This window comes from Calliphora vicina, chromosome 1 (assembly GCF_958450345.1).
Source record: "Calliphora vicina chromosome 1, idCalVici1.1, whole genome shotgun sequence".
Taxonomy (NCBI): domain Eukaryota; kingdom Metazoa; phylum Arthropoda; class Insecta; order Diptera; family Calliphoridae; genus Calliphora; species Calliphora vicina.
The window spans coordinates 79,494,289-79,519,716 of record NC_088780.1 but is presented as its reverse complement, the minus strand read 5'-3'; the positions used below and the strand labels follow the sequence as shown (position 1 = coordinate 79,519,716).

General features: G+C 30.4%; 1 protein-coding gene across 1 annotated transcript in view; it reads left to right on the top strand.

Annotated features, from left to right (window-relative positions):
* The window catches only part of Nepl16 (Neprilysin-like 16), a 273,327-nt gene that overhangs the window by 58,644 nt on the left and 189,255 nt on the right, over window positions 1-25,428 (top strand). Inside the window, exon 2 of the mRNA XM_065514988.1 lies at window positions 17,513-17,909. Coding sequence (XP_065371060.1) covers window positions 17,513-17,909 — 397 coding nt within the window. The remainder of the gene's footprint in view (window positions 1-17,512; window positions 17,910-25,428) is intronic.

Sequence of the window (25,428 nt, the reverse complement as noted above, 5' to 3'; positions counted from 1 at the left end):
AATTGTAACTGATAGATTAGTTCATATGTTAGGAAATATTATTTCCCCTTTTCAACATGGTTTTTTCAAAGGAAGATCTACCTCGACGAACTTACTTGAATTAACCAATCTTATTTTTCATGCTTTTTCATGTGGATACCAGACTGATGTCATTTATACTAACTTCAGTAAAGCTTTTGACACTGTTGATCATGACCTTTTGTTGTTTAAATTGGATACAATAGGCTTTCCTCCTCGACTTCTTAGTTGGATTTCTTCATACTTAAAAAATCGCAGGAAGTATTATTTAAAAATTTTAAATCAAAGGATATTTTTGTCACATCAGGTGTCCCTCAAGGTAGTCATTTAGGTCCTATGCTCTTTGTATTATATCTGAATGATCTTTCCTCTGTTATAAAAAATTCGAAAATATTGATGTACGCTGATGATGTGAAATTGTTTTTGTCTTTTAATAAAATAGAGGATTGTGGTTTATTACAAGATGATATTGTTTTACTTTCTCGTTGGTGTTATGCTAATAATATGTCTCTCAATTTGAAGAAGTGTAAAAAACTTTCTTTCTATAGAACAACATATATTAGCTGTAATTATTTCATAGGTTCACATCAGTTGGAAAATGTCTCCTCATTTAATGATCTGGGTGTCATACTTGATCGAAAATTGAACTTTAATCTACAAGTGTCTTCTTGTGTTAACAAAGCTAAATCGCTTTTAGGGTTTAGTAAAAGATGGTCTAGGGAATTTAATGATCCTTATGTAACCAGAAATTTGTTCACTTGCCTGGTTAGACCAGTTCTAGAATATGCATCTGTTGTATGGTCACCAAATTATGGTTGTTATATTGATAATATAGAATCCGTTCAAAGGCAATTTCTTTTATTTGCTCTTCGTGGATTAGGTTGGAGTGCTACTGAATCATTACCACCATATGAACATCGCTTTTTTTTTTTTTTTTCATCATTTATTTATTGTATCTTCATTATTTAATGAACTAACAATAAGTGGTTCAAATCTTATATCTAATATTATTATTTAATTAGTCCAGCCAGTGCCGGACGAAAAAATTTTGTGTTCATGGTTGTTTTGGTTAAATTGGCATTCTTCCTTCTAGATTAGGTCTGCTGTGTCCCTCCTTCTTAATCGAGTGTGGCCACGGTTATCTAATATGTTGCGGGCCAGCGGGTTTGGGTGAACTTCAAGTTTTTTTAAATATTTTTGTACGTTTTTCGAGATTTCAGTTTTTACAATAGGCACGTTTAGATCTTTGTGTACCAGGGGGCAACTGTGATCATTCTTAGAAACTTGTTTTGGCGTCTTTGGATCTTTTCTACATTTGACCCTGAGGCCGTGCCCCATAACTGTATGCCATAACACCATATCGGTTTTATGATCATGTTATAAAGTAGAAGTTTACAATCTAAACTAAGCGTGGAGTTTCTGCCAATAAGCCAATTAATTTGAATTGATTTCAATTTCATTTGAGTCAACTTTGCATCTATATGACTTTTCCATGTAAGGCGACGATCGAGATGTATTCCGAGGTATTTCACTTCCGATTGTTGAATTATTGTTTGGTTATTGATATGAATAGGGGGGCATGATTCTCTACGCAATGTAAATGTAATGTGTGTACATTTTTGCTCGTTGACTTTAATTTTCCATTGTTTTAACCATTTTTCTAATTCAAATATGTGGTTTTGTAAGTGACGAGACGCTTCTTGAGGGTTTTCATGAATGCTTAGAATAGCAGTATCATCAGCAAATGTTGATGTATGAGTGCGATTGTTAGTTGGCATATCAGACGAATACATCAAATATAAAAAAGGTCCCAGGATACTGCCTTGGGGGACTCCAGCTTCAATGGGTTGTGCAGTACTTAAAAAGTTTCCCTCTTTAACCTTAAATGTTCGACCAGTTAAATAGCTTTCCAACAGCTTATGTGTGTTTGCCGGTAAATGAACATCGCTTGCAACTAATTAATCTCCCTACTCTTCAAAAGAGACGAATAGTTTTAGGAGTTTATTTTATGTTTAAATTAATTAATGGTGATATAGACTCTATGAATTTACTCCGTGATATTAATTTTAATGTTCCGAATCGTTTTACAAGAAATTATGTTCCCATAAAATTAAATTTCTGCCGTTATAACTATGAAGAATTTAATCCTTTCTATTGTCTATGTTCACAATTTACTGATCATTATAAACATTTTTTACTATCCGATCCTATTTATAAAATTAAACAAATTTTGCTTCGCGAATTATGAGGGTTGCCAACTTTCTACTGTTTTACCCTGTATTCCTGCTATTATCAATTTTAACTACTGTGTTCCTGCCGAATTCCATTATTGACAACTCTGATGTCATTTATTATTTATGAATTACTACATCCCATAATTTCCTGTGTTCCTGCCGATGACCTTCAATCCTGTGTTCCTGTCGATGTTCATTAGTTACAAATGTATTCCATAAATTCCTGTGTTCCTGCCGATGACCTTGGTCCTGTGTTACCGTTGATATCCATTAATAACAAATTTATTCCACAAGTTCCTGTGCTCCTGTCGATGTCCATTATTAACAACTGAATTCCATTTTTGTATTTATTTTGTTCCTGTTTTCTTGCGATGCCACACACATGTCAATTAGTTCCTGTTGATACCAAATTTTTAATTTATGATCGTTTTGCGGTCAATTAGTTCCTGTATTCCTGCTGATACCTAATTTTTAATTTATGATTATTTTGCTGTTTTCTTAGTTTAAGTGTATTTTTATTATTTTAATCTTCTATACTTTTAATTTAAGAATTTTTTTTTTTTTTACTATAAATTCTTCTAATTTATATGTATTTTTATACTTTCATCTTTCCTTATTATTTTATTTTTATATATGTATGTATATCTATTTTATGTCTTTATATTATTACTATTTAATCAACGATTTAAATTTTCAATTATTCTATGTTAGTAACTAATGTTATTATTATTATTATTCTTATCATTATTAATATCAATTAGTATAAGTCTCATTATATTTATTAAAATTATTATTATTATTGTTAGTATTGTACTATGTATATCAATTTTCCCAGCTGATGTATATTTACTGTAGCTGTGTAAATAAATAAATAAATAGAATTTGAAATGTTCATCTAAAAAATGTGCCGTAACGGCAATTTAACTGACTGTGTAGACGTCCAGCAATCAGTAGTGATGCAAAATTTAATTCCTTTCAGTACAATTTCTTTCATTTTGTGATTACATTCTTTATATAATGCTGGAATAGCAGTTTTCGAAATAGAGTGCCTACTTGGCAGCTTGTATGCTGGGTTTAACGCAGAAATAAAAGCTTTGAACCCAGAATCTTGCACTATACTGAATGGTTGGAAATCCAAAATAAATAGAAATAACAACCTTCTGTCAATTTCGGTAGAAGTTTTTTTGGTTATTTTTGAAGTTCCAAACATTGTGGACACCTTCGATTGACGTAACAAATTTGATGAGACACTTTTAGCAGTTTATCCCACATTTGTGGATGAGTTAGTGTTTTGTAATGCATTATTTGAATTGTGGTCAATTTCTACAGATGGTTTCTGTATTAAATTTGTTGCCGTTTGACCACTATTTTTTGATATACCATAACCAATTGCAGTTTGAAATGATGGTGTCAGCTTCAACATAGAAATTTCCAAATCATCATCTGAGTTCATCGTTCGACATGTTCTACCTATAAAATAGATTTTATACACACAAAAAAATCCATAGGTTATATTTCCTAAAAATATAGTATAAATTTATAGATTTTTTGGTAATTATTCGAACTTTTTATATATATAATTTGAAATTAAATTTTTAATTAGGCTTAAGTTCATTTTTATTACAATTTATTTGTAATAATTCAAAGAATATCACTGAATACTAAAATTTTAGACAATTGGCAAATTGGAATGCATTTTCTACCCTGCCAAGGGCGTCATCAACAATCTTCATTGTCAAGGTCTATTTGTAAATATCATCTATTTAACTTACTATTATCAGGAATTAGAATATGGGAAGCCTAATTCATATTTATATTATTTGTAATAATAAGAATACACATATATAATAAAAATATTTGAAATTTCGTCTAATTCCTGATAATAGTAAGTTAAATAGATGATATTTACAAATAGACCTTGACAATGAAGATTGTTGAATTCCTTATAAATTTATATAATTTGCTAATGAAAGTAAAGTAAATTTATACTTTAATTTTTGATAATTTAACTATGTAACAATTGTAACAAAAAATGAATTTATTTACAAATTATATATTATATTTAAAAAAGCTTTTATTTAAAGAAATTTATTTACAAAATGAATTGTTTGGAAATGAAATTGGATAATAATAGTTAGCAGATTACAAAAATCATGCTGCTGACACCAACTAAATCATCATTATTTGTTTGCTTTCCTGACTAATCTCTTCATTTGCTGTTGCGACGGCTCAAAACCCACTGTTTTTTGTGGGTGATAAAAAGTATGTCTTTAATTTTCTGCCGTCAGAGTTAAGTTTGCTAAATACTTTTGCGGTATAATGGACGTTTTAAAAAGTTCCTGCTTTTGTTTGTGTCATTTGGAAACTTGAGGGCTGCTCTTCTACTTCATTTAAAGATGACGAGTTATATTTATCTCGATCACGGTTAAGCCGATGTAGCCGAAAAAAATAGAATTTATTTAAATTTTTATATTTTTTAAAGTTAATTTAATACATACATAGTATATACATACCCTTTTACACCAAAAATATTTTCAATTGACAATTAAATAAACAAAAAACTTCGTACAAATAAATTCGAAGTTGTTACTAATTCCAATAGTTATATTAACATAGTTTTTAGGTAAAGTGTATTGTTTGAATTACCTATCGGCATAGATAATAAAACTTAGTTTTTCAATTTCATATAAAAAGAAATTAACTATGCAAGCTTAGTTAATATAGCCTCGATTATTTTTTTGTGTGTATAATTGCAATAATTATAAAGAATATATAAAAATAATTACCAGTATCCTATGACTTTTGGGCAACGCTACAGTTGGATGTCTTATATTCATATGTTTTTATACCCTACACCTTCGTGAGAAGGGTATATATATATATATAAGTTTGTCATTCCGTTTGTAATTTCCACAATATAATTTTCCGACCCTATAAAGTATATATATTCTGGATCCTTATAGATAGCGGAGTCGATTAAGTCATGTTCGTCTGTCTGTTGAAATCAATGTTCTGAAGACCCCAGATATCATCGGGATCCAAATCTTCAATATTTCTGTCAGACATGCTTTCGAGAAGTTTGCTATTTAAAATCAGCAAAATCCGTCCATAAATAACGTAGATATGAGCAAAAATCTGAGACAACCTCTGAAAATTTCATCAAAAAGGGCAATTTATTGCATGCTTTGACAAAAAAGCAACAAAACGTATGTTTGGATGTGTATTGGTTGCATTGCTTTGCGTATTTGTTTTTTTTGGTTTTTTGTTTGGCGTTGTTGTTGTTTATACAAGAAAACGTATGTTTGGATGTGTGTTGGTTTTATTGCTTTGCGTATTTTGTTTTTTATACCCTACACCACCATAGTGGGGAGGGTATTACGCGTTTGTGCAGATGTTTGTAACGCCCAAAAATATTAGTCTAACACCCACCTTAAAGTATACCGATCGACTTAGAATCACTTTCTGAGTCGATTAAACGATGTCCGTCCATCCGCCTGGTCGGCTGGCTGGCTGGCTGTCCATGTAAACCTTGTGCGCAGAGTACAGGTCGCAATTTTGAAGATATTTCGATCAAATTTGGTACATATTACTTTTTCGGCCCAAGGACCAAGCCTATTGAAACTGGCTGAAATCGGTCCATTATTTCACCTAGCCCCCATACAAATGTCCCCTCAAAATTGGACTTTATCGGTCATAAATGTTTAATTTATCTATGTATCTACACAAATTTCGTTCCAAATAAGTTTTATATATACAAAATTCATGTCACCAAATTTTGTTACGATCGGTCCATAATTAGTTAGCTCCCATATAGACCCGCTTCCGAAAATCACTTTAACGTGCATAAATCGCTTAAAAATGTTGGTATACACACAAAATTCAACATAGTTAACTCTAATATAGACATAAATCACACGACCTAATTTGATCGGTCCATAATTGGTCATAGCTCCCATATAAGGCCCACTTCCGAAAATCACTCACGTATATAAATTATTGATATTTTAAAAGAAAAATGTTTTTACTCATTTACTTGGTGTAGGGTATTATATGGTCGGGCTTGACCGATCATACTTTCTTACTTGTTGGTGTTTTGTTTCGTTTGTAACTTCTACAATTTTTAAAAGTGTTCTCGAATATTTGATCACTCTATATATGTTACTAAAACCACGCACACTCATAAAAAAAATTGAGTAAACCGTACTTAAATCAATCCGGAGCGGAGTCAATAGTAGGGTAAGTACGGATTTTCTTAAACCGAGTACAAAATACTTGATTCAAGTACGGATTCATCAAGCCCAAAAATCTTAATTTTAGCTCTCCCTAAGTACGGCAGAGATTGAATTAAGCATAAAATGAGCTTGTTTCAAGTATTCTAAACTTGATTTAAGCACGAATTCATACTTGATATAATCCAAAAATCGGATTGATTTAAGAATGTCCGAGATTGAATTAATCTCAAAATGAGCTTGTTTCAAGAATTCTGAACTAGATTTAAGCACGACGTCGTACTTGATATAATCCAAAAATAGGATTGATTTAAGCTCGAATTCGTACTTGATGTAAGCCAAACTAAGATTGATTTAAGAAAAACACATTATTTTTTATTTTTAAAAAGTTTTATTTTGTTTTAAAAATTTAATATTTAATATGAGATAAAAAAAAAAGAAATACTTAAAACTCTTTTGTCACGGAAGTTATCTTCTTCAATTAGCCAGTTGTCAACTTTGGATTGGACAGAAATTGTGTTGTTATCGATGCCAAACTATAGAATAAGATTATGATTTGTTAAATTATATTTGCAAAAATCAGTATTATTAAACGCTTACCTGAATTTTTTCCACTTAAAAGCTTCGAAGACTAAGAGGAGGTATTGCTTCCTTAATGTTTTCACCTGAGAAGCAGGAGGGTGTCTTCTTTGTCCGGAATCACTTCTGCCTCATATCTTTTTCACACAATACAAAAAACACAAAAGACTGAAAACAATACAGAACAACACGGAACACACAAAACAGACTGATGCAAATTGCTTGTTTATTCACGTAACTGACAGCGCGAGTAGAAAATTACTTTGAGATCAGCTAAGAGAGTAAATTTTATACCGATCTTTTTATACCCTTCACCTTCGTGAGAAGGGTATATATATGTAAGTTTGTCATTCCGTTTGTAATTTCCACAATATAATTTTGCGACCCTATAAAGTATATATATTCTGGATCCTTATAGATAGCGGAGTCGATTAATCCATGACCATGCTGTCAGACATGCTTTCGAGAATTTTTCTACAGTAATTTTGACTTACCTGCACAACCAACTTTGCATGATATTTTGTGCAGGTAAGATAAAAATGCAGTTAACCTTAATACACTTACCTGCTCATTGATGCTGGTAAGTGCATTTATGTTTACTGCCCAAAAAAGCAGCTAACGGCAAATAATTTACATGAAGCTTTGTGATTTTTCCGTCTAAACATAACGACAAATTTGTTATTTTAGCTACGTTTCAAATTATTAAGAAGTTGCAAACTTCTCATTTTTTCAAAATCGTATTTTCCTTATTTTGTTTTGATTTAATTTTGTATTAGGCAGCTAAATTAAATTTTTTCATGAAAACCAGTTATAGCTTCCAAAAGTATTATGCACTTATCTTAAATGTGCAGGTATGAACAATGCACTTAAATTAACGAATTTCCGTCCATAAATAATGGAGATATGAGCAAAAATCTGTTTAGTTACTAAATGTATGTTTGGTTGTGTGTTGGTTTTATTGCATTGCGTATGTTGGTTTTGTTTTGACAAAAAAGCAACAAAACGTATGTTTGGATATGTGTTGGGTTCATTGCCTTGCGTATTTGGTTTTTTCTTTTGGTGTTTTGTTTCGTTTGGCGTTGTTGTTGTTTTTTATACAACAAAACGTATGTTTGGATGTGTGTTGGTTTTATTGCTTTGTTTTTTGGTGTTTTGTTTCGTTTGTAACTTCTACAATTTTTAAAAGTGTTTTTGATAAATTTAGGATGCTGTACGCTGAAAGTGGGCAATGTACAAACATACATATATACAATTATTATAAAAAATAATAATGCATCCACAAAAAAGGTGAAGGGTATATAAGATTCGGCATAGTCGAATATAGCACTCTTACTTGTTCTATTATGGATCAATATACGAATTTTTTTCTTATTTCAAGTTATCTTACTCTTAATTTGAAGTTTAAGAATTAATTACTTGATTTAACTTCTCACTTGTTCTAAGAACAAGCTTTTCTTAGTTAATTCAAGAATTTCGTTCTTGTTTTAAGAAAATTTCCGCTTGATTTTTTTAATCAATCCCATTTATACTTGTTCTAAGTACAAATGAGTATGAATCGTACTTAAATTTTTAAGTACAATTCTGGCTAAATTTGAGTAAAATAAACTTAAATTTAGAAGTGCTTTTTTCTTTCTGTGCACTATTGAAATTAGTTCAAATAGTCACCCCAAGGCGAATTTATACAAGGTGGAGTCAGTCAAACAGCTGATAATTTTTTTGTTCGCTTTTTGGTTCTAACAGTTGTCAAAGCTAGTTTTTATATTTAAATATCTACATATTCTAATCGTATTAACAAAATATTTATTTTTTAAATAAATAAGTAAAGCCCTCACTATTCAATTATCTACACTACATTAAGTTTTAATACTTATTTGTTTAATTTTTCATTTTTGTTTTTTGACCTTTGTTAAAACCAATTGTTGTATTTGTAGAACTGATAGCACCTTGTATGAATTCGCCTTGAGTCACCCTTAACACTAGGGTTCTATAATAGGGTCCTATAAGTCGATTGTTCGAAGAATCGACTTTTTGCTGAAAAAGTCGAACAATCGATTATGTTATCTCAAAAGTCGAATAGTCGATAAAAGTCGACTTTTTAGATTGTTAAAAAAAAAATTAATTGCAACATTACACTAAAACTATTGCAATTTGGTACACTTGCATTTTTTGCTAATATAAATAATAAATAACTGTTTATAAATTAAAGCTTTTTCATTTTTATTGCTAAACATTACAAAAGGCGCATCAATAAATGTAGAAACTATGGCATATTCATAAACGATCACCAAGTATTGACTTTTTAAGTAATTCACAATTGGTTACTTTCAGTTCAATTAGTTAGCACTTAATCATGGGTAAAGTTGTAACTATCCTGTCGGACTTTTATGAGCTGACTCAAAATCAAGTTGACTTATTGCTAACTCATTTACAACTAACTTCTGAAGTAACTCAATATTGATGCAGAGATGAGCTATTTGTTTTTTAAAACATCTGACTTCTTCTCGATAAGTATTCAACTAACTTTTGACTCCCTCAAAGCTGATGCAGAAATAAACAAACATTAAAGAGAGTAGCGAGATTAAATAGTGCATAGATGAGCTATTTTATTATAACAACTGACTTCATCTCGATAAGTATTAAGCTAACTTTTGACTCACTCAAAGCTGATGCAGAAATAAACAAGCATTAAAGAGAGTAAATAGCAAATAAGAAAAAACAAGTAAGAGTGCTATATTCGGCTGTGCCGAATTATATACCCTTCACCAAATTATACTTCAAAATTTTAAATATTTTTAGGTAAACAAAATTTAATTTTTTTTTAGTTGTATTTTTCATTTTTTGGAAAAAAAATTTTTCGATTGTTATTTAAAATTTTTTTTTTTTAAATTTTAAAAAAAAATTTTTTGGTTTTTTAAATTTTTTTTTTTAAAAAAAAAATTCGGATTAAAATTTTTTTTTCCGATTTTGACCCATTGTAGGTCCAACTTACTATGGTCTTATATACGTCGTTGCAAATGTCTTTGAAATATCTATCATTAGATATCCATATTGTCTATATTAATGTCTTAGTAATCCAGATATAGGTCAAAAATCGAGGTTGTCTTGGTTTTTTCCTCATATCTCAGCCATTTGGGGACCGATTTTGCTGATTTTAAATAGCAAAATTCTCGAAAGCATGTCTGACAGAATTATTGAAAATTTGGATCCCGAAGATATCTGGGGTCTTCAGAAAACTGATTTCAACAGACAGACAGACAGACAGACGGACAGACAGACAGACGGACATGGCTTAATCGACTCCGCTATCTATAAGGATCCAGAATATATATACTTTATAGGGTCGGAAATGAAAAATCTAGAAATTACAAACGGAATGACAAACTTATATATACCCTTCTCACGAAGTGAAGGGTATAATAAGTTCTATATTTTTTTCTTCATGATCATGACAGTTAAAACTGTATATATTTGTTTATATTTTTAATCAGTTTGTCTAGAAATTTGAGGTGGGCCACATACGCAAACGGCTTAAAAATGTCGCTTTTTATTAATTTCAGCACATTTCTAATTACTTTGTCTGGTTTCTTCTACATTATCTCGAACTGCATCTATTAAATGATACGATAAGTAGAAAATGAACGTAGTCACTCGAAAGTACAATCTAATATGTATATAAAAAGAAGTGTACACTTTGATGTCAACACTAACTGCGGAAACGGGTTGACCGATTTCAACCAAAATTTCAGCTACGTACCCTATATATTCATCTGGAGATGTGTTTTTTTTTTGTCAACAACATTCTATTGAAAAATTTCATTCTACATACTCTTATTTTAATTGATTTACATACAAACTATAACTATAAATTTTTTATGTACTTTTAGAGAACAAAAATAGTCTCCTAATAGCTTTATAGCCTTTTAATTAATTATAGTGTATATCGATCAAAATATTATCGATATTTTGTTTTCTCTATATGTCAAAGCAGTAACTAAGCTAGTTATGAATTGTGAATAAGATCTACAACTATCTATGAACTATTTTTTAGTTTCTGTTTTACTAATTCCGACTTTAGTTATGATTTCTGAATATGCCTATGTATTTTTTACAAGAAATGGTAAAAAGTTGAAAATAGTCGGAAAGTAGAAAATAGTCTAATAAAGTCGATTTAACTCAAAAATCGAAAGTTCGAAAAGTCGACTTTTATAAATTACCAAAAGTCGAAAGTTCGAAAAGTCGACTTTTTAAAAAACGAAATAAGTCGAAAGTTCGAAAAGTCGACTTTTTAAAAAACGGAAAAAGTCGAAAGGTCGACTTTTTGTTTCAGCTATAGAACCCTATTCTATAAGTCGATTGTTCGAACAGTCGACTATTTCCTGAAAAAAGTCGAAATGTCGAAATCAACTTTTTGGTCGGAAAAAAGTCGAACAATCGATTATGTTATCTCAAAAGTCGAATAGTCGATAAAAGTCGACTTTTTAGATTGTTAAAAAAAATATTGCACTTGCATTTTTAGTAGTGTATGTAAATAATAAGTAAATAAATGTTTATAAAATAAAGCTTTTTTCTACACAAAATTCTTACAACATTATTCAAAATTTTATTACCTTGATAAATTTCATTTTTATTGCTAAACTTTACAAATTTCAATAAATGTAGAAATTTTGTATTTTTTACAAGAAATGGTAAAAAGTTGAAAAAAGTCGGAAATAGTCGGAAACTCGATTAACGAAAAAGTCGAAAGTTCGAAAAGTCGACTTTTCATAAACTACCAAAAGTCGAAAGTTCGAAAAGTCGACTTTTTGTTTCAGCTATAGAACCCTACTTAACACGTGGTACACTAATATTTTTAATGTGTCATTACTGGGAAATTAAAAGTTATATAACTGAAGAGTAGAAAATTGTAGTGAATATCAGGAAACATAAAATGTGGCTCCGTTATGACCATCCACATGACCAATACTACTTGTATATCCGTTATTTCCTTCATCGGCCTTCATAAAAATCTAGAAAATATAAAAACTCCCTACAAAAAATAAGTAATTATATAGAAAGGTTTATGGCCAAAATCAATAGCCCCGCATGCCGCCCATAAACCGAAAATCAAAAATCTGTCTTCATTACGATCTTCCGCAGAGAAAGTACTTTAAGTATGCCAAATTTCAGCTTCAGAAAGTTGTGAAAAAGTAAAATCCCCTTACAAAATATAGTGAGTTATATTGAGAAATATTGAAAATGGAAAGTGCCCTTTGAAGTCCACTAATTAAAAATAATTTCACTAATGCATTGAACACATTGAAGACAGCAGGCTACCAACTACAATCTGTCAAAATTAGAATACACACGTTTATATGAAGACGATTCTTTTGACGACAGCACAGCTACACGGCCACACGATTGTTTTTGCCGCTGTATCCGAATTAGGCTAATTTCTATTTTTGTCAACTACAAAACAAAAATAGTGTTGCTAATATAATAAAGCATGTAAATCATATTAGTGCTTAAAAAAATATTTTTTTTTACTTAATTAAGAGAAGTTTTTGATAACCATATTATGTAAATTAATAACAGGTACATAATTAATTATAACCATATATATATTTTTACTCAAAATAATTGTTTAAATCATAATTACTTTGGAATTTTGTACGGTTATTTTTTTATTGAAGTGGCACCACTGAATTATAAATCAGCTTTTTACTTTGAAGCTGTCGTCTTTAAAATAATTCAGTAGCTGCCACACGACTACAACTCCAGCCAGCAGAATTTGTGTTCGTGTAGTCGTGTAGCCTGCTGTCTTCAATGTGTTCAATGCATAATATAGGAAGTAGAGTTTTTCTTTTCCCGCACTTTTTCATTTCTCGGGAAATCGGGATTGATTTCGAAATTTCCCGGGATTCCGCCTATAACAAATTATTAATTTTGTTGGGGGTTTAAATGTAATTGGGTACAAATAATAAAAAACAATCCAATACAAATTGAATATAAAGATATAAGCTGACACGATTTCTAATTTGGGTTATATACAAACCTGAAACCATTTGTCATTTGAATGGCATATTGCAAATTGCCACCAGTATGTGTTATTTGCGGGGAGTTGCATAACACATCCCAATGTAAAAAAGATGATCCTAAAATAAACAAGTAAGAAAGTATGGTCGGTCAAGTCCGACATACTTTCTCACTAAGTAAAAGAGCAAAATAAATTTTTCTTTTAAAATTTAAATAATTTATATTTTTGAGTGATTTTCGGAAGTGGGCCTTATATGGGGGCTGTGACCAATTATGAACCGATCACCATGAAATTAGGTCGTGTGATTTATGTGTATATTAAAGTTAACTATGTTGAATTTTGTGTGTTTACCAACATTTTTAAGCGATTTATGTACGTTAAAGTGATTTTCGGAAGCGGGTCTATATGGGAGCTATGACTAATTATGAACCGATCGTAACAAAATTTGGTGACATGAATTTTGTGTATATAAAACTTATTTGGAGCGGAATTTGTGGAGATACATATATAAATTAAACAGTTATGACCGATAAAGTCCAATTTCGGGAGGACATTTGTATGGGGGCTAGGTGAAATAATGGACCGATTTCAGCCAGTTTCAATAGGCTTGGTCCTTGAGCTGGAAAAATAATATGTATCAAATTTCATCGAATAATCTTCAAAATTGCGACCTGTACTCTGCGCACAAGGTTTACATGGACAGCCAGCCAGCCAACCAGACATACGGAGGGACGGACATCGCTTAATCGACTCAGAAAGTGATTCTAAGTCGATCGGTATACTTTAAGGTGGGTGTTAGACTAATATGTTTCACAAAGCCAGAAACCAAAGATTTTCCCCGCTCAACCATTAAATAACATCAATTTGAACTACCCCCCGTTGCAACAGACATATGACAACAAAGTAACATATGCAAATGTACTTAGAAACAACCAAACTCAGACGCAAGTCCGTCAACTCCAAAACGAAAATATGAACCCAGAGGTTCATATTTAGAAACTCTTGTGCAATCGGTAAATAACTTTACAAACTCAATAGCGGAGTTCAGTATTAAGTGCGAATGGTATTGCATCATTGCAAATGCAAAATTGTAAATGTTTTTGTGTGTATTTTGTTATTGGATTACGGTAAAATTTTGCATTTGCAATGATGCTAGACCATTCGCACTTAACAGTGAATACCGCTAATGAGTAACATGATGCATAAATGCTTAAGATGCAATCAATGTTATTGCAGGCTGTGCTTAACAGACTATGAACTGCCTAAGAATATGTTTTTGAAATGCAAACGGCATACGCCAACACAAAAACGAACTCGAATATTTTTTAAGAAACCAACAAATTGATGTAATGCTGGTTTCTGAAACTCATTTGACGTGCAGAAGTTCATTTCGAATAAATGGATATGTAATATATGACACCAAAGATCCCAGTGGTAGAGCATGCGGAGGCTCGCAATTTTAATAAAAGCTCGAATCAAACACTATTTAATGTGTGATTTTTGCGAAGATTATCTTCAAGCTACTACAATCTGTCTTGAAGATTTTCATCGAAACTTAGTGATTTCATCGATATACTCACCCCCTAGATTTTCGATTACAGAAAGTCAATATAATAGATTTTTTAAATCACTAGGCCCCCGTTTCCTGGCTGCTGGCGATTATAATGCTAAGCACACATTCTGGGGATCACGACTGATTACCCCTAAAGGTCGTGTTTTCTTCGATACCATTTCTAAAATGCGTTTGAATGTGCTTTCGAGCGGCCAACCTACTTACTGGTCTACTGACCCACGAAAAATACCGGATGTTATCGATTTTAGCGTGATGAAAAATATCTCTAGAGAAATGATTAAAATTGAATCGTCGCTGGAACTATCTTCAGATCACTCACCCGCTTTTGTTACTTTATTGAGCCCTTTTGAAATTGTATCCCCGACTGGTAATTTAGCGATGGCAGGCACAAGAATAAATTGGCTCAAATATAAAAAATACCTCAGTACACATTGCTCGGAAAACATACCGCTAAGAACACCAGAAAACATCGATCACTCTCTTATCAATTTCGATAAAAATCTCAAACTGGCTGCTCAACATTCTACCCCAACCCCCCGACAAATCAGATATAATAGAATTAATTCTGCAGATGTCGAATGGCTCTTAAATGAAAAAAGAAGAGTTCGAAGAGAGTGGCAATTACACAGATCCCCCCAACTAAAATCGAAGCTTAAAAATTGTATAAAAAGACTTAAAAAGCTCTTGGAATTTCTAAAAATGGAATCATTGAATAAATATTTAGAAAGCCTGGACGCAACCCCGCAATCGGATTACTCATTATGGCGAGTAACAAAAAGTCTTAAAAGACCTGTCATATGTAAGTCCCCCTTGCGAAACTCAAGTGGCGGTTGGGCAAGAAATGATACTGAAAAAGGGAATCTGTTTGTTAATCATTTAAAAAAATTACACCGAACACATCAAACGAAGCAATTGAGTTGCAACCTGTTGTACCCCATTTTGGAGCAGCCGTACCCCTACGTTTTGAGATTCGAGAGATCGAAAATTCTATTGTTTATTTAAACCCCAAGAATTCGCCTGGTATGGACAAGATCAGCAACAAGATGCTTATGGAGGATAGCAATAACAATAATTATTTTTAATGCTATATTACGACTTGAATATGAGCCTCCAGAATGGAAGGTTTCACTGGTTACCATGATACCCAAGCCGGGAATAGATCACACAAAGGTGGAATCATACAGACCCATCAGCCTATTGTCTAATATATCAAAGCTATTTGAGAAGATACTTATGAACAAGTTGTACCCGATGTTAACTGAAAACAATTGTATTCCGAATCATCAATTTGGATTTAGAAGAAAACACAGTACTATCGAACAAACCCATAGACTTGTAAATATGGTGAGAAAAGCGTTTGAAGAAAAGAAATACTGTTCCGCACTCTTCATCGACATCTCTTAAGCGTTTGATAAGGTATGGCATGCTGGATTAATATACAAATTGAGTCAAAATTTACCCGCAAACACACATAAGCTATTGGGAAGCTATTTAATTGGTCGAACATTTAAGGTTAAAGAAGGAGGCAGTATCCTGGGACCCTTTTTATATTTGATATATTCATCTGATATGCCAACTAACTATCGCACTCATACCTCAACATTTGTTGATGATACTGCTATTCTAAGTATTCATGAAAACCATCAAGAAGCGTCTCGTTACTTACAAAATCACATATTTGAATTAGAAAAATGGTTAAAACAATGGAAAATTAAAGTCAACGAGCAAAAATGTACACATAAAACAATTACATTGCGTAGAGAATCATGCCCCCTATTCATATCAATAACCAAACAATAATTCAACAATCGGAAGTGAAATACCTCGGAATACATCTCGATCGTCGCCTTACATGGAAAAGCCATATATGTAGATGCAAAGTTGACTCAAATGAAATTGAAATCAATTCAAATTAATTGGCTTATTGGCAGAAACTCTACGCTTCGTTTAGATTGTAAACTTCTACTTTACAACATGATCATAAAACCGATATGGTGTTATGGCATACAGCTATGGGGCACGGCCTCAAAGACGCCAAAACAATTTTCTAAGAATGATCACAGTTGCCCCCTGGTGCCCCTTGTAAAAACTGAAATCTCGAAAAATTTACAAAAATATTTAAAAAAAACTTGAAGTCACCCAAATCCGCTGGTCCGCAACATATTAGTTAACCGTGCCCATCGCAAAAAATAAATTTTTAAATTTTTTTTAATTTTGAATTGGAACTGTTTTGCTTATTAAATCAAAAATTAAGTAAAGGTATTAATTAAAACTTGTAGAAAACTGAATATTATTAAACAAAATTCAATTCCACGGAAGGTAGTTTTATTTCAAACATTTTTGTTGTACTCTTTGTGAAAAAGCAAAGTACTAAAATAATTCCACTTTCGATAGAATGGAATAGAATTCTCTGACAGCCGTGAACATTCACGAGTTTTTGGAATATTTTGAATAATGAACTTGTTATTGGTCTATATGTGTTAAATCTTTGTTATTGTATGAAACTTTTGCATTTGTTTTGGAGCTTTAAGCTTCTTTTAGAGAATGCCAAGTTCAAAAAACATCAAATAAAACTAAGGAAAATAATTCTCGCACAATTTCCCGGGATTTCGGGATTGAAAATTTGTCGGAATTCCCGGGATTTCCCGTGAAAAACTTTAGTAGGAAGTGTTAAGTGAGAAAATTGTCCCGTTTTTGTAAACATATACATAACTGATAACTCTAATTCTAATACGGGTCTGATTAACGAATGCTTACTGTATTCCTTGAAATAATTAAAATTAAAATAAATGTTCTTTCAGTGAATTCGATTTTCCATAATTTATTTCATAAATATATAATTTTATTTAATTTTTGTTTTCAATAGAACACTGCACTCGGTTGGATATGTTGTGCACCATGCATTTGGCTACGGACTTCAGCTACCGTTCACAAAATAGCGATTACTACAGCAACGTTGTTAGTCACTTCTTTGCTTGTTGCATCACCGATATTGTTTTTAATAAGCACTGCACCATCACAACTGCCACGAGATTGTTATACGGATGATGAAGATTGTATGCCAACAGCAGCTCCACCTCCTGAGTGCTTGGATCCTGTATGTAAAATAGCAGCATCAAGTATACATGTAAAACTCAATTGGAATTTCGATCCTTGTGTTGATTTCAAAAATTTTAGCTGCTCGCCTGGTTCAAAAATTGACGGATTAGCCAGCCTCCGAGCTATTCGCAGTGCACAGGAATCGGTTGACTTGCAAATGCAACGTAAGTACCTGATTGTCATGTCTACTTATTAAACACATATCGCTTATTTCCACCTCCGACAAACATATCGTCATCTAAAATGCAAAATAACGTAACATCACTTTTCATAAGTTTATATGAGAATCAAAAAAATGGTATGAAATGAAAACTACTTGAGATTTTGAAACAAAATTTTCAAATCTGAATTACATTGAAACTAGAATTATAATTTATGCTATATGACTTACGTTTTTTTGAATTGTTGTTTTCTGAAACAAAAAAACGTATCATCAATATAAATTTTTATGAAAAAATAAAAACATAAATAATTTTTTTTTTATTTTAAATAAAATCAGTTTATATATACATTTTTAAATTGTTTATGTTTTTTTATTTTAATTACTAACAACTACTTTTTTAAACTAATAAATGTACTTCAATAAATTTTCATAAAGACTCCAAATTACCTAACCTTCGCTTTACCAACGGTTTTTTTATGTACATGGTTTACCAATACCCACCCGGGTGACACTACACTTTTATAAATATATGCGACGAATGAAATTTTAAAAAATTTAAAAAACCTTATAAAAAGTTTAAAATGTTTCTATTAAATTCTATAGAACCTTAAAATTTGTTCAATGAGTATAAATTTCATTTAAATCGAAACAAAATTAAAAAAAATATTAAACCAATAAAAACGATGTGGTCACCCGGGTGGGTATTGGTAAAATAAGGTAAAAACGATTTATTTTATTTACTCAAAGCATATACATACATACATACATACATACATACATACATACATACATACATACATACATACATACATACATACATACATACATATGTACGTTATTTTGTTTAAGAAAATCATGAACTTGATGATACTTTAGTTTAAATTTTAGTTATAACTTGGTTATTTTTGATAGTAAAAGTTTAAAATTTTGTACACATATGTAATATCAAAATCAATTCGAATTTTTTGATGATACGTTGTTTTTAGCGTTTGGGGTACGGGAATTCCTGACCGGGAAATCCCGGGAATTCCCATAAAATTATCGACGGGATATCCCGGGAAATTTTAATTTTGTTCCCGGGAAAAACGAGAAATTTAAAATTAATTAATAATACTTTAATAGATTTAACTATAACATCGCTGTTTGATGAATGGCTTGTTAAAATATTAGTGGAGGTTTTAAACCCCCATTAAGGATAAAGTAGAAGCATTAAGTCGAAATGAAACCATTTTGCTGATAGGTGATGCTATAATGAACGTTATATTTTGAACAGCTGTTATCCAAAACTTCTACGATTTCTCAAAAAATGTAAAGTTAATAAGCAATATAACACCAGACTTCTGTAAATTACTTAAAAACTTCACAACACAATAAGCTAAATTATAATATAACTAAGACAAATGTATGAACGCCTATTTGACCACAATGTTCCCCCATCTGTTCAAAGCGATCATGATGATGTTTCCGAAATACTAATGGAGCAAAATTTTAAAAACGAATCAACATTGAAAAAGAAAATCCTAGACATTTAACATCAAATGCAGAAGGTCGTTTTAAGCTCGAATTAGCTTTAAAGTGAAAGAGTTTTCTCGGTGTCAGTAAACTTTGACACTAAAATAAGAAATCGTCAAATGACTTATTGAATACATTAGTTATTTTGAAAACAAATTTTTTAAAAAAAAAATAGTTCTATGATGAAAATGTAACATTATTTCTATGAAATAATAGCGGTATTCACAATGTAGAGTACACTCTCTAGCAAAGTAGCAAAAGAGCAGTTTAGCAGAAACCAAACAAAAAATACATTAGAACTACTATTTTACTTCTTTACATTTTTGCTTTTTAAGCTATATGAGGTAATTTTGAATTTGATATTTCACATTTTTGTTTTGTTTGAATTCACTTTTATTTTAAATCTTTAAAAGAAAAAAATATATGTATGTATGTACCATATAAAAGAAAAATCAAAAGAAAGAAGCTAAAAAGTGCATTACAAATGCAATTACGATCACAATTTATAAAATTTTGTGGCACTTAATTGCTTTTTTACTATATTACCAGGACAAGAGCTCTTATCATGAATACCGCTAATATTTAATTTTATAGTAGCAAATGATCTCCAAATATTTGAACAATTTTTTTGTTTGTTTTATGTTAGTAGAATTGAATTGTAATGCATTATTTTTCTTTTTTTTTAAATAAAATGACACAATTTTATTAGATAATTTTCTTTTTTATTTATTTTTCTAATTGAAAAATTAAATGAAATTTTTCATTTCCGTTTCCCGGGAAATAAAATTATCCGGGAAACCCCAAACCCTAGTTGTTTTGTATTTTAAGTGACGATATAAACTTTTTGACGGCGTAAAATAAATTCCCCATACAAAAATAAAATTAATCCCAAAAAATGTATATGATATTTAATATTTGGGGGATTTAATATATATATTTTTAACTTATGGAGTTATTTATTTGATTTCAAATAAGTCCACCAATTTTAAAATGAATTCTATAATTTATTTTTATTTGGAGTAAAAACTAAAAACCGCTGTTTCGTTTGATAATATATCAAATTGATTTTTTGAAAATACACAGTTGGCCATATTTAACAGGGCATTTAACAATTTGTGGTTTGTAGTCAGTAACCCAAAATCAATTTTGACCAGTTACTTTTTCGAATCAGATGATTTGCAACAAAATGGCATCGATTTTATGTTGGATATTTTGTTATAATTGCATATTTTGCAATTAACATTTGTTCTTTGATATGACTTCAATTTGCATTATTTATTGTGTGCAATATAATTTGTGTTTTTATTGGTTGGTGGGTTAACGTGCTAATTACCTGTGCGCGAACTGTCAAGTAGTTAGACCCAAACCTGTAGCCGTATTGACCAAGGTTGGTCAATATGTAGTTGCCCAGGAATTTATGGCTTTTGACACACAAGGCAGAGCATTTGGGTCACAGTGGGGGAAATGAAAAATAAAATAGGTGCAAATAAATGTTTAAGTTCCAAACCGATAATCCGATTTTAATAAAATTTCCAACGACTATAGAGGAGGTGTTTCTTACTTACACTTACACTTAAATTAAAAAAAATTAAAAAAGTAGTTTTTTAGCGATTTTTTTCGAAAAAAGTACGAATATTAATCTTTAGTTATACAGAAAATAAAAACAAAATAGATGATGCGTTTATATTTTTCTCAACGGTAACATTTTGGGAAATACTATAGAAGAAAAATAATTTCAATATTTGTATAACTTCGTGGTCAAGAGCCTTCCGAAGTAGGCCAATTTTTTTTATGTAAATTTAAAATTTATGCCAAATTTTCTCTAATCGTATAGCTTCTTTCAAAAAATTAAAACCTCTTTTATATGCCCCAATATGTTCTTAAATATTTTGCAATCGGAATTTATAGCCCGGATCTCGGTACCGCCAACAGAGTCAAAAATACCATTATTGGAAATTTTATTAAAATCGGATTATCGGTTTGGAAGTTACAAATTTATTTGCACCTTTTTTATTTTTCATTTCCCCCACTGTGACCCAAAAGATCGGTCTTAAGTTCTCGCACAACCACAACATGAGATTTTGTAAAAGTCCTAGGGTGAAGTTTATTGTTAATCTTCTCTATTTGCAAAGATTCATCTTTTTGACTTTATTTCCTTTCGAAAAAGCCCAAACCTAGTCAAGTTTCTTAAAAGGCTCAATAAAATGTTAGTATATTTAAGCAAAAATATAAAATACGAAAGGTAAATTTTCGCGTTAAAAATAGGAAGCTCCGTTTTGATTTTAGACCCATGATTTCTACGGCACCATACAAAATTGACCGACTCTAATGTATATAAATATTGCTGTAGATAATATTATGAAAATCGGCCCACAATTTGTTATAACCACTTCCAAAAAACACATTAATTTTCATAAATGTATGAAAAATATCGTCGTCGAATTAAAATTATATAAAGATTTCTTTAAAAAAAATGTTCTAAAAAAAGTTTATTTTGGAAAAGAAAAAATATTAAAATATGTATACATATGTTTAAGGGATGAAAATCTAAACAATGAACGAATATAGAATACCAATTAAGCTCCAATACAATTTTTGGAGGTGAGTATACATATAATATAATGGTTATATTCTACAATATTGTATATTTAAAATTTTCTAGACAAATCGATGCTCATGTTAATTGCTTGTAAAGCGTTGGTTTTTAAGGACTTGTGGAGCAATTGCGGTCAAATATAATGTTTAGATGTGAGTACATTAAATTTAAATTAAATTTTGTGTAAAATGTAATTCTAATATTGGTTTCACATTTCTAGCCAAATCGATGTTCATGCTTATTGCCTGGGAGATGACAGATTTTATAGATATATAGATTATTTATTTTATTAAGGGTCCTCATGTAAACGCTTAAATGCCTCGCAAACTGTGCAATCTGTGCATTTTTACACTATCGCAAATGAACTGTCAAAAAATGTATGGAAATTCGTTTGCACAACCCCGATAAGTTTGCGCGACAATTTTAAACCCCCATTAAGGATAAAGTAGAAGCATTAAGTCGAAATGAAACCATTTTGCTGATAGGTGATGCTATAATGAACGTTATATTTTGAACAGCTGTTATCCAAAACTTCTACGATTTCTCAAAAAATGTAAAGTTAATAAGCAATATAACACCAGACTTCTGTAAATTACTTAAAAACTTCACAACACAATAAGCTAAATTATAATATAACTAAGACAAATGTATGAACGCCTATTTGACCACAATGTTCCCCCATCTGTTCAAAGCGATCATGATGATGTTTCCGAAATACTAATGGAGCAAAATTTTAAAAACGAATCAACATTGAAAAAGAAAATCCTAGACATTTAACATCAAATGCAGAAGGTCGTTTTAAGCTCGAATTAGCTTTAAAGTGAAAGAGTTTTCTCGGTGTCAGTAAACTTTGACACTAAAATAAGAAATCGTCAAATGACTTATTGAATACATTAGTTATTTTGAAAACAAATTTTTTAAAAAAAAATAGTTCTATGATGAAAATGTAACATTATTTCTATGAAATAATAGCGGTATTCACAATGTAGAGTACACTCTCTAGCAAAGTAGCAAAAGAGCAGTTTAGCAGAAACCAAACAAAAAATACATTAGAACTACTATTTTACTTCTTTACATTTTTGCTTTTTAAGCTATATGAGGTAATTTTGAATTTGATATTTCACATTTTTGTTTTGTTTGAATTCACTTTTATTTTAAATCTTTAAAAGAAAAAAATATATGTATGTATGTACCATATAAAAGAAAAATCAAAAGAAAGAAGCTAAAAAGTGCATTACAAATGCAATTACGATCACAATTTATAAAATTTTGTGGCACTTAATTGCTTTTTTACTATATTACCAGGACAAGAGCTCTTATCATGAATACCGCTAATATTTAATTTTATAGTAGCAAATGATCTCCAAATATTTGAACAATTTTTTTGTTTGTTTTATGTTAGTAGAATTGAATTGTAATGCATTATTTTTCTTTTTTTTTAAATAAAATGACACAATTTTATTAGATAATTTTCTTTTTTATTTATTTTTCTAATTGAAAAATTAAATGAAATTTTTCATTTCCGTTTCCCGGGAAATAAAATTATCCGGGAAACCCCAAACCCTAGTTGTTTTGTATTTTAAGTGACGATATAAACTTTTTGACGGCGTAAAATATATTCCCCATACAAAAATAAAATTAATCCCAAAAAATGTATATGATATTTAATATTTGGGGGATTTAATATATATATTTTTAACTTATGGAGTTATTTATTTGATTTCAAATAAGTCCACCAATTTTAAAATGAATTCTATAATTTATTTTTATTTGGAGTAAAAACTAAAAACCGCTGTTTCGTTTGATAATATATCAAATTGATTTTTTGAAAATACACAGTTGGCCATATTTAACAGGGCATTTAACAATTTGTGGTTTGTAGTCAGTAACCCAAAATCAATTTTGACCAGTTACTTTTTCGAATCAGATGATTTGCAACAAAATGGCATCGATTTTATGTTGGATATTTTGTTATAATTGCATATTTTGCAATTAACATTTGTTCTTTGATATGACTTCAATTTGCATTATTTATTGTGTGCAATATAATTTGTGTTTTTATTGGTTGGTGGGTTAACGTGCTAATTACCTGTGCGCGAACTGTCAAGTAGTTAGACCCAAACCTGTAGCCGTATTGACCAAGGTTGGTCAATATGTAGTTGCCCAGGAATTTATGGCTTTTGACACACAAGGCAGAGCATTTGGGTCACAGTGGGGGAAATGAAAAATAAAATAGGTGCAAATAAATGTTTAAGTTCCAAACCGATAATCCGATTTTAATAAAATTTCCAACGACTATAGAGGAGGTGTTTCTTACTTACACTTACACTTAAATTAAAAAAAATTAAAAAAGTAGTTTTTTAGCGATTTTTTTCGAAAAAAGTACGAATATTAATCTTTAGTTATACAGAAAATAAAAACAAAATAGATGATGCGTTTATATTTTTCTCAACGGTAACATTTTGGGAAATACTATAGAAGAAAAATAATTTCAATATTTGTATAACTTCGTGGTCAAGAGCCTTCCGAAGTAGGCCAATTTTTTTTATGTAAATTTAAAATTTATGCCAAATTTTCTCTAATCGTATAGCTTCTTTCAAAAAATTAAAACCTCTTTTATATGCCCCAATATGTTCTTAAATATTTTGCAATCGGAATTTATAGCCCGGATCTCGGTACCGCCAACAGAGTCAAAAATACCATTATTGGAAATTTTATTAAAATCGGATTATCGGTTTGGAAGTTACAAATTTATTTGCACCTTTTTTATTTTTCATTTCCCCCACTGTGACCCAAAAGATCGGTCTTAAGTTCTCGCACAACCACAACATGAGATTTTGTAAAAGTCCTAGGGTGAAGTTTATTGTTAATCTTCTCTATTTGCAAAGATTCATCTTTTTGACTTTATTTCCTTTCGAAAAAGCCCAAACCTAGTCAAGTTTCTTAAAAGGCTCAATAAAATGTTAGTATATTTAAGCAAAAATATAAAATACGAAAGGTAAATTTTCGCGTTAAAAATAGGAAGCTCCGTTTTGATTTTAGACCCATGATTTCTACGGCACCATACAAAATTGACCGACTCTAATGTATATAAATATTGCTGTAGATAATATTATGAAAATCGGCCCACAATTTGTTATAACCACTTCCAAAAAACACATTAATTTTCATAAATGTATGAAAAATATCGTCGTCGAATTAAAATTATATAAAGATTTCTTTAAAAAAAATGTTCTAAAAAAAGTTTATTTTGGAAAAGAAAAAATATTAAAATATGTATACATATGTTTAAGGGATGAAAATCTAAACAATGAACGAATATAGAATACCAATTAAGCTCCAATACAATTTTTGGAGGTGAGTATACATATAATATAATGGTTATATTCTACAATATTGTATATTTAAAATT